This window comes from Echinops telfairi, unplaced genomic scaffold (assembly GCF_000313985.2).
Source record: "Echinops telfairi isolate 266 unplaced genomic scaffold, ASM31398v2 ScPeMD7_18;HRSCAF=68, whole genome shotgun sequence".
Lineage (NCBI taxonomy): Eukaryota > Metazoa > Chordata > Mammalia > Afrosoricida > Tenrecidae > Echinops > Echinops telfairi.
The window spans coordinates 45,538,723-45,549,463 of NW_022103915.1; the positions used below are offsets into that span (position 1 = coordinate 45,538,723).

At 40.2% G+C, this 10,741-nt stretch overlaps 1 protein-coding gene across 1 annotated transcript in view; it reads left to right on the plus strand.

Annotated features, from left to right (window-relative positions):
• Window positions 1–10,053, plus strand: part of SIX4 (SIX homeobox 4) — a 13,016-nt gene extending 2,963 nt beyond the window's left edge. Inside the window, exons 2-3 of the mRNA XM_004698631.2 lie at window positions 234–925; window positions 5,630–10,053. Of these exons, the coding sequence (XP_004698688.1) occupies window positions 234–925; window positions 5,630–6,426 (1,489 nt within the window). The 3' untranslated portion in view covers window positions 6,427–10,053. The remainder of the gene's footprint in view (window positions 1–233; window positions 926–5,629) is intronic.
• Window positions 10,054–10,741: the final 688 nt, after the last annotated feature.

Consider the following 10,741-nt stretch of genomic DNA (forward strand, 5'->3'; position numbering starts at 1 on the left):
AGGAAGGTTTTCCGTGGCCACAGTGGCACTAAGGAATAGTGCTTCAATGGTGTAGAAACCTGTGAGTGTTCTTTAAGTCCGACGAGCGGCTTCTCTGCTATTCAAACTTACTGGGTGCCCTGCCTAGTCAAGAACTGCCGAAATACTGTCTTTCCTGGGTTTAAAGGCTGGCTTTCCAAAATGGCACTCTGTAAAGTATCACTGCACTGACCTTGCTTTTCCCCTCCGTACAGTGAGTCAGATGGCAACCCCAGCACTGAAGATGAATCTAGCAAGGGACATGAGGATTTATCTCCTCATCCACTCTCTGCTTCATCCGATGGTGTCACCAACCTCAGCCTTCCTGCTCACATGGAGCCAGTATATATGCAACAAATTGGAAACGCTAAGATATCACTAAGCTCTTCCGGCGTCTTGTTGAATGGAAGCTTGGTACCTGCAAGTACTTCACCTGTTTTCCTTAATGGTAATTCTTTTATTCAAGGACCCAATGGAGTTATCCTTAATGGATTAAATGTGGGAAATGCACAGTCGGTGCCACTGAACCCACCAAAAATGGCATCAAACATTGTGAGCAATGGCATAGCCATGACTGACATTCTGGGGCCCGCCTCTCAGGATGTGAAGGAATTCAAAGTCCTCCAAGGTTCTGCAGCTAACTCAGCAGCGGCCACCACCTCCTACAGCCCCAGTGCCCCTGCATCATTCCCAGGGCTGATACCCAGCACTGAGGTGAAAAGAGAAGGCATCCAGACAGTGGCGTCCCAGGACGGAGGCTCCATAGTGACTTTTACTACGCCAGTGCAACTTAACCAGTATGGCATTGTCCAGATCCCCAATTCCGGGACACAAGGTCAGTTCCTTAATGGGAACCTTGGATTCTCTCCACTGCAGCTGCCTCCCGTTTCGGTGGCGTCGTCACAAGGTAAAGGTCTCACTGGGTACCGTAGTGCAACAATGACTGCATGTGGGCCAGCTGCTGTACATGATGCATTAGGTGAGAGCTGTGATTGATGTGACCACTCAGGTGCCTTAGGAATTGCCACAGCTGGAGAGTAACCTTGACTTGATTCTCGTCCTTCACAGCAAACAGCCTGCTTGGTTGCCTCACATCCTGGGGATGAGCTTTTATTTTCCTAGCAACTGAATGGAAAAATACCGTTCATAGCAAGTCTTGCCAGTGCCACAATTACAGAAATGTGATAAGTCAATCAATGCTTACAAAATAACCCACTGCTTGACATCTTAATATTAAAAATTAATAATATTGCTTAGGACACAAAATAAGTCTAGCAGTGGGTAAGGACTGTCTGTGTATGCTTCTCCTACGTATTATTTATCTGACCCCCTAATCCCCAATGTGTGTGAGAAGAGCAAACTCAAAAGACCTTGTTACTCTAATAATTAAAGCCAAACAGACTTAAAGGAACACCAGGGAAATGTGTGCTTGGGTTTCTAGTGGGCTCGTGTGTCTCCCCCTCTAAATGTGTCTTTAAGAAGACAGCCACCAGCCTTATTTCAGAGGTTGATGAATTTTCTATGAAATTCAGGAAACCTGAGGCTGCTAAGCCTTCACTAACCATAAGCCTATCTGGGTCCCTCCGTGTCATTTTCTCTACGTTCGAATGACCATGGTTAGAATCTGGCAGTAGATTGCAGAGGGGTCAAAATTTAGAAAGGGAAGATGTTAATATAGGTTTGCTTTCCAGTCAGCAAATCTTGAACAAATCTCGACAGATTTTTTTTTTAATGAAAACAAAATAAGCAATGTCTGGCCTTAAAGTTGTTCAGTTTCTGTAAGATTGTTTTACCCCCGAATTAAATACACACCGCTCTTTCCCAACGATGATTTATGTAAACTGTTTTGAGGAATTAGCAGGAAAATGATTGTGAGGTGAGCTGTAATCTGTTTCTTCTGTAATCGGGTTTCTTAGGTAAGAGGTAGTCAAATACAGCAGTCCTACAATATACTCTACTAACCATTTTTTCCCCCTCCTTGTTCCAGGCTTTAGAAAGATTGAATCCAAGACAAAGCGCAACCTAGGACAAAAACACGATAACCATAGGGGGGGAAGTACAAGTACTTAAGTGTTACAATTATTTAATTTACCTTCCTGTCAATAGGTAACATTTTAAAGACAACAAATCTGAGCAAAAAACGATGGTGTGTACATCCAAGAAAGAGAAAAGCCAGACATACTTTTGATGTATAATCTAGAAAAGTGCTGCCAGAAAATGATAATGAACTAATAGCTAATTGTTTAAAATGAGACCTTTAATAAGGATAAGAAAAGCATTGTTCAATTACTGTTGGTAAGATCAAGTGACAGGGCTGCCCATCCTTAGACTCTCCGGTGTGTTGGAGGGCTAAGTTTAACCAGATGGGCCCAGGAACGATGTTCCTCGATAGAAGTTGAGCATTATAATTGTTGTTAAGGCCTTTTCGGGTGACTCAGCCTTTCTCTCAGCCAGATAACCTTTCTCCAAAATTCCTATACAAGATAATCTTTCTGTAGTTGGGGATTTATATGGAAAAGTAAAATATCCACATATGTGATTCATTTTATAATATAAGAAAAACAAGGGTGTGAGGTTTTTCTTTTTATCATCATCAATAATCTATTGTTATACTTTATACCCATATGATTTTCAATTGGAATTTTTTACTGCCTAAAAAAGTATTGTCCAATGTATAATTCAGTTGCCGTTATACTTAACCATCAAGCTTTAGATCATATCTGCTTCACCCCTTTCGCATATATATATAAAATCATTGGCATAGTGGTTATGCATTGGCCTTCAATGCGGAAGGTCAGCAATTATAAACCACCAGCTACTCCTCAGGAAAAAGACAAGCTTTCCCCTCCTGTTCAGAGGTTACAGCTTCAGAAACTCACAGGGGCAGTTCTATCCTCTCCTGTAGGGTTACTATGAGTCGGCATTTTGATTTTATACATTAAGGAGCCCCAGTGGCGATGTGGGTTATGCATAATAACTGCTAACTACAAGGTTGGAAGTTCAAATTCACCAGCTGCTCTGCAGGAAGAAGATGGAGTTATCTGTTCCCATAAACATTTACAGCCTCTGAAACCCTATGTAAGAGTCTGTGAGTCCAAACTGACTCCAGGTGCATGGATTTGGTTTAGGGTATACATTCAGAAGTATGATTTATTTTAAATGGCAGTTGGGGAAATACAGCATCTATTATATTAGGGGGAGCCCTGGTAGAGCAGTGGTAAAAATGTTTGCCAACTATAAATGGTCAGTGGTCCAAATCCACCAGCCAGTCTACAGAAGCTATGTGGGCAGGGTGCTTCTATAGAAGTTACAACCTTGGAAACCCAATGGGGCAGTTCTCTGTCCTGTAAGGTTGCTCTGAGATCGGATCAATTCAATGGCAGTGAGGAATTATGTTATTTTGAGTCTAACAAAAATAGCTAACAATTTGTTCACATCCACACTGGCAAATGATTGTACACACAAATAAATAAACATCTATTGTAGCCACCTAAGGGAATGTCTGAATTCCAACCTTTTCAAATAAGTGCAGTTGTTTCATCTCATGTGCAAACACTCCTAGAAGAAAGGTTTGTCTTAATGCCAATATTTCAAGGATGCATGCTAAAGGGTAGATGTTTGAAAAGTGTTCAAATAGAGTTATCTTAGTCATTGTTGGTTTTTTTTCTCCTGCATTCCTTTGGAGTTAGGATGCTTAAAAATGTTTGGAAAACACAAATAACTTTGTGACACTTATTTACCAATTGTTGTAATTTGCGAGTTCCAACTCATGGCAACCCTGCCTGTGTGTCAGAAAATAAGACAGCTCCATAAGGTTTTCATGAGAGAAAGACAAGGCTTTCTACTCCCATAAAGAGTTACATTAGAAACCCACAGGGGCCAGTCTCCCCTGTCCTATGGGCTCCCCAGTATGAGCCTACTGAGGGCAGTGAGTGGGGGGGGTTGAATGCCAACCTTTCTGCCAGTAGTCAGTACAGACTCATTCTGTTATTCTAATATTTCAAGAAGAGAATCTTTGGGGTGAGTTATCTTTTAAGTTAACTAAAAGTTACCTTTGAGTTACCTGAAAACACGACTTTTAACATTGTGTTGATTTCTCAAACTTAAGTGAGGCATTCACTGAGTATTTAGGATTAGCATTAAGTAACCCATCTGAATTATTAGGTTATAATCTCTTCCCCCAATCTACCTTCCCTCCACTAGCAGGATTTGAAGGCCTGGCTCATCTACTTGGCAACATTTCACTGTGCCTATGTACAGACTCGGGAAGAAAAAGATTTTATTTGATGTGTGTAAGTGTGGGCGAGGTCATAATTTATCGACATTGTCTGTTAGGATTTGAAGAGAGGCGGTTTTCAAGTTTAAGGGGTTTGTTTTTGTTTTTTGTTTTTTTTTTCCTTTGGTCCCCAGACCATTAGAGTCAGAGTCTCAAAAGAGAACCTTTTAGGCAACCACTGACAAAGTTCTTTATGTGAATCTGTATTTTAACTGTTCCTTTCAATTAATATCATTCTTCCTATCACTACATTGCTATTTGAAATGTCAGATCTGGCACAGCAAAAGAAAAAAACACAACTCTTGAATGTTTGTTGACTTGACATCACTTTATGGCTAGTTTGGTAGTAGTTTGAAACTTGTCTGTACAGGCTTATATGGCTAATGCTAAGCCTCAGGGTAACTCATTTTGTGTGGTATTTTCTGTGTTTCCATTATGTCAGTTACTGAGTATCCTGAACAAAGGCTTTTTATTGTGCATTTATGTTTTCTAGTTCTAACTGGCAACGTTAGCCATAACTATCAACTCAGAGACATCAGTTGATAGTAACCCCTTGCCATCAAGCTTACAGGAGCAGCCAGCCACATTTTTCTCTCATTGAACAACTGGTGGGTTTGAACTACTGACCTTGTAATTGGACCCTCAAAACATAACCTGTTATACCTCTAGGTCCAGGAAGACTGAAATAGGAAACTTAGAATAGATTTCTTTTTTTATTTTTGTAGACGTGATTTCAAGACCACTAATTTTTCACTCCCAATGGGTCATTAATATCACCTGGAGGGAGGATGGATGGATGGATAGATAGATTGATAGATTGGCTGATTCTAGGATCTCCCTGGCATTTAATTGAGTCAGACTCTTCAAGAAATAAACCCCCCAAAGCTAGTTGCTATCCAGTTGATGCCAACTCAGACGACCCCATGCATATCAGAGTAGAACTGAGCTCAGTGGCGTTTTCAATGACCTGTTTTTCTTATTGCAAACAGGTCATCCGGCCTTTCTTCCGTGGCATGGACCCTACGTGGACTCAAATTGATATTTGGGTTAGCAGCTGGAGGCTTAGGCGCCTTCAGAAGTGTTGCTGGAAAAATTCCGTTATCTTTTCCTTCCATTTTTCCCAGAATTTTTTGAAACCCCCTCCCACCACCCAAAGAATCTATAGTTTTAAGCACTGTGGTGATTCTAGTAAAGTAACATTGGGCTCTGATTGTTAGCTGCAGGTGTTGTGTCTTCGTAAATAGCATTGCTAAGAGAAGCCGTGTGTATAAAAAGTAACACTTTTAGATTCCCTATCTCTGCCATCAGCAATAATCTGTACTTTATTCTTTCTAGGTCATATTTCAGTCAGTTCAAGCACTTCAGATGGGAGCACATTCACGAGTGAATCCACCACACTCCAGCAAGGAAAGGTTTTCTTCAGCTCTCTTTCCCCCAACACAGTCGTGTACACGGTCCCTAATTCAGGCCAGACTGTAGGATCTGTTAAACAGGAAGGCTTGGAGAGGAGCCTGGTGTTTTCTCAGTTGATGCCTGTCAATCAGAGTGCACAACTAAATGCAAACCTGTCTTCTGAAAATATCTCAGCAAGTGGCCTCCATCCCCTGGCCTCCTCGTTAGTTAACGTCTCCCCAACTCAGAACTTCTCCCTGACTCCCCCGACACTGCTCAGCCCCACCGAGCTCAATGCTGACATGGCCGATAGCCAGCCAATGTCTGCACCAGGGACAAGCAAATCCACGGTGACATCTGTCAGCAGCACTGACTATGCAACTCTTCAGAACTGTTCCCTTATTTCTGGTCAAGACCTAATGTCGGTCCCTCTGACCCAGGCTGTCCTGGGGGAAATCGTTCCTACAGCGGAAGACCAAATAGGTCACCCCTCCCCAGCAGTACACCAGGATTTTGTCAGAGAAAATCGTTTGATTCTGCAGGCAGTAGCTAACATAAAAGACCATTTCTTACCCGATTCCGAGGGCAAAGCACCAAGCAACTCCATGATGCTGGACTCCAAATCCAATTATGTCCTCGATGGCAGGGTCGAGGCAGTCTGTGAGGACCTGGGAACAGACAAAAAGGAGCTCGCCAAGCTCCAGACTGTCCAGTTGGATGAAGAGATGCAAGATTTATAAACTTTATTTCCCTTATATTTTTTGGCACCTACAAAGCGATCTTTTCAAAGAGCCCTGAGAACATCAAGCATTTTCCCATTGAAAGGAAAACACTCTAGTTTTGCAAGCAAATGTATTTAAGAGATTTTGGGTGACGGATCAGGTGAAGTAAACAGCCGTGGAGCGACATTACTGTAACCTTTTTGTTCCCATACAATATCTACCCTCTGAAACAGATGGAGACAAAGGCGCAAGATCAACTATATCGAGGCAACGTGGTTTGGTTCACTTAAAATAATTTCAAGATCGGACTGGAACTTGATAAGTAGTTGTGTTTGGTTTCTTTTCTTAATTAAAAATGTATACATCTATCGTAGAAAATGGCAATAGGTACAGAGCATTTGAAACAATGCAGTTCTTTTGTGTTTACTCTTATTCCGTGGGCATTGATAGGGTTAGGAAGCATAAATGGTTCTCCATCCAAGCTGTTCTAATGGTGTATTTTTTAAGTTACGTAGCTTAGATATATATCTCTGACAATATCTATTTCTGTTTTCCAGCATTTTCACAAAAGCCGTGGTTTAAGTCTCTACTCATTTCCAAATGTGATTGCTAGTAGTTCAATGTGGCTGAGCGAGTTTGAAACGCCACTGAACACTTGGTAACTTCAGGATGAATGTAAATATATCAGCTCCATAAGCAGAACTTGAGTAATTACAGTGGATTTTATTTATACCGTTGGTGTTTCTCTTAGACTTCAGGCTCTGTGAACTGAAAACGGTTTTCTTACGGTTTAATTTATTTTTATTGTTTGAACAGGAAGTGAACATAGTTGTTCCCAACCAAGTTTTACTTTTTGTAGGATTTTAAAAGCAATGGTTTTTATCAGGAGTCTATTAAAGTCAATATTAATAACACTGAAGCAGGAAATCTAACCCCCAATATTGGAATTTTGGTACTTTTTTCACATCCTTGCTCTTTATTTAGCAGCCCTGATCCATTTCAATACTGATGGTTTGTTTGTTTTTGTTTTTTAATAGGATTCTATGTGCCTTTTTACCTTGTGGCCTTTTGATTACTCTTACTAAGGTACAGACTTGTCCACATATGCACTGATAGCTCTTCTCTATTCCAACAGGGTCAAATTCACCAGAGAATTGCTTCAAATCTGAAGAACTTAAGTCTCACAAATGTTATGTATCGTGTTTATGATGGAATGGATGACTAATGTTGATGTGTTTCATTATGAAAATAAAACCACAATTTAATTCTAGGCTCCCAATAAGGTAGGCTGTAGGCTCTCCAAACCACCGCTCTAGAGGAAAGGAGAACTATGTAAAATCTACTGCACACAATTCTTTCCTATTAAAACTTAGTTTGAAATGTTTTTAATTATTACCCCATTTATGACCCGGGACTCTAGTATGCACTGTATTATCAGGGCTTCCAAAAGAGTACCTTTTGGGAGGTTTCTGTCAAACGCTTGTTTGATCATGTGAGCTGCAGTTATAGTTTTGATCAGGACTTTGAACACACAAATGTAACAATGCAAATATATGTAGCGAGTAAACTTTGTTCTCTGGAAAGCAAGAAAAGTGAGATAGTGGTCTCTTCAAAAATGACAACGTTGTTGAACATTCTTGTGTTCCTGAAGTTCAGGACAAAGAGTCCACTCTAGCTCTCTACGTGCCCATTGGCCAAGACTTGGAAAAGGGCCATAGAGGATTAACTTTTGTTGCTGCTGCAAATGGAATTTGCAAGCATAGATAAAGAGCTCGATGAAGAAGTCCTCATCCATCATTGTGATTAAAAAACTTACATCACCTTTTTTTTTCCTTTTTTTGTAAAATTCGCGAATGTACCCAAACTGCTGAAACAACATGTTTTGGTTTGGTTTTGTTTTTACAAAGTCAGATTTTTTTCAGAGTTCTCTTCCACTGTACCACTATAAGCTTGTTTTTTTGGGTTTTTTTAGGTGTGTGCTGATCATGTTACTGAGATGAATTACATTGTTCTGCAGTGTAGTTTACATGAAAATGATGTTTTCCACTTGATTGCTGCAGATATCAAGAGTTTGTTACTTATTTAAAAATACCCATCCAGTAAGATAGATGGGGAGATTTTAAAAGTTATATATGTTACATATATATAACTGGAAAGGTTTTATAATAAGCATTTCTTTTATTCAGAATTCTTCCTCTTTTCTCTTGAAGAAAAAGATAGCACAAAAATGAAGAGTTACCTAGGAAACTCATTCATACCCCCAACATGATGTAATTATACCCCTGTGATCACTCCAGCTGTACAGTATACCAAGTAAGAATCAATGCACATGATAAAGAACGTACTGTTCTTTCCTATCTTCCTGGTAAAATAAGGGCCAGTTTGTATGTAGCCCATGTGGATGTGAATGAAAATATGATAAACCTCATGATCTCCTTACACAGAATTGCAAATGCATACTTTTTTTTGCAATGCCAAGGATCAGACTTCAGACCCTTGGAGTTCATGTGGCTGAACTTCCCTCTTACAAAAACCAATGCTTGAAGATGCTGCAAATGAATGGCTCTCTAACGATCCCTAAAAAGAAATCAGGATAGGAATAAATAACTCTGCCTTCAAACCCACCCCATGCTGCAGGGTTGGGGGATGTGAGCGTTCGTGTGAACCTGTCCATGCACGCAGGCAACCAGAATTTGTCCTAGTTACGTGAGTAAAGGACAGTTACATGTGTTTAAAGAGGAGGTGCATTTGTTCCTCAAGCAAGCAAGCGCACCTGTCTTGTACTGCTTTATATCATGTATATTCATAGTAACAAAAACACTCTTTAAATTGTACATGTTTTGGTGCCTTTCTAATGCCTTGCGCTAATGAAAGGCCAAGTAGATGTTATAGCCATAGATAAAAATCAGTAGTAAATTGCACACGGACCTTCAGTTTCCCTGTATATGCCCTTATATCTTGCATGTTAAGAGCTGGATTAATGGGCATGTGTTGCCGCCTGCCCTGCTACATGCTAGACAAGTGTGCAGTAAGTACATAACCACAATTCGTTATTGAAAATGTTTCTGACCGTTCAGCTCATCATAAAAATATAACTGACTCAAGAAAACAGTGGGGAAAAACAATTGCATTTTATTAAAGATCTTGTCAAAGTCTTCCTAAACGTATTTCTTCAATGACAAAGCCTACCTACCAGTTCCTTTGTATCTTAGTTGATGCATTTCGTGTTAATTTAATATTATCACCATACATTTTATTAATCAGAATTGTATAGCATGTGACTCTTGGCTTTCAGGGCTCTCAAAACAATTTTTTTTTAATCCTTTTGTTGCATGTACTGTATGTTTAGAGGCAACCAGTTATGTACTCTATGGTTTTGTGCCTTACACACAGAGTCAATCTATGCAGAATGTATATCATGGGATGGGGTACCAAGAAGTCTTTACTGCACTGTTAGGTGATGGCACACAGAGCATGTCCTGGAACATTTCTGTGCTTAATTACCCAACCAAAGAGATCTAAAGTATGTATGTTGTACTGTAATAGGGGGTTATGCCTGGACAATTTAAGTGTTTTATTTGTTTTCTGAAATGATGTGAACTTATTTTTCTAAACACTACGCTAAATAAACTTTATATTTATACATATCTTGTGCTGCCAATAGTTACTGGAAATATGTATACGGTATGGGTTTTTTTAGGGGGTTTCAAATGTCTTTTTTAATATGGGTAGCCCACCTTATTAGATAAGAAACAAAAAACAATGTTGATCCTATTCCTCTACTTTTGAGAAAATGGGAAAGTAAGGGAAAAGGGAGAAAGGCCCTCAGAAGTTGTGTCGGCTGACACTATGTATAAGGCTGAGAGTCGTTTTGTCCTCGTGATCTCTATGGCATTTTGTCCAGCATTCTGCAACTCACTTCATCGACTGTGCTCCCATTTGTAGGGTTACATGCAGGGGTAAATGATAAGATTTCCTCTGTCTTCAAAGGAAGAAAGACATCCAACATCTTTATGTCCCGAAGGCTGAATATGGTGTCCGGCACACAGTAAATCATCCAGGTACTCTATGCGCTAGTAGAATTTAGTGGGAAGGTCCAAAGACCCAGCCTTACTGAAAAAGTCAGTATCACCAAAGTATGGCCATTAGCCAGATTAGTTACACCACAGTTGGACCCACTGGTGGTTTGACAGAACTGCATTGCTGCCAAGTAGGTAGAAGACTCAGCCTTCGTACAGTTGGGCCTAGTTAAAAATGAACAATTACATGTCTAGTTTTCTGTGCCTCCAACACTGGAAGAGAGACTAGATTCTACAGTGTAGGACCAACAGTA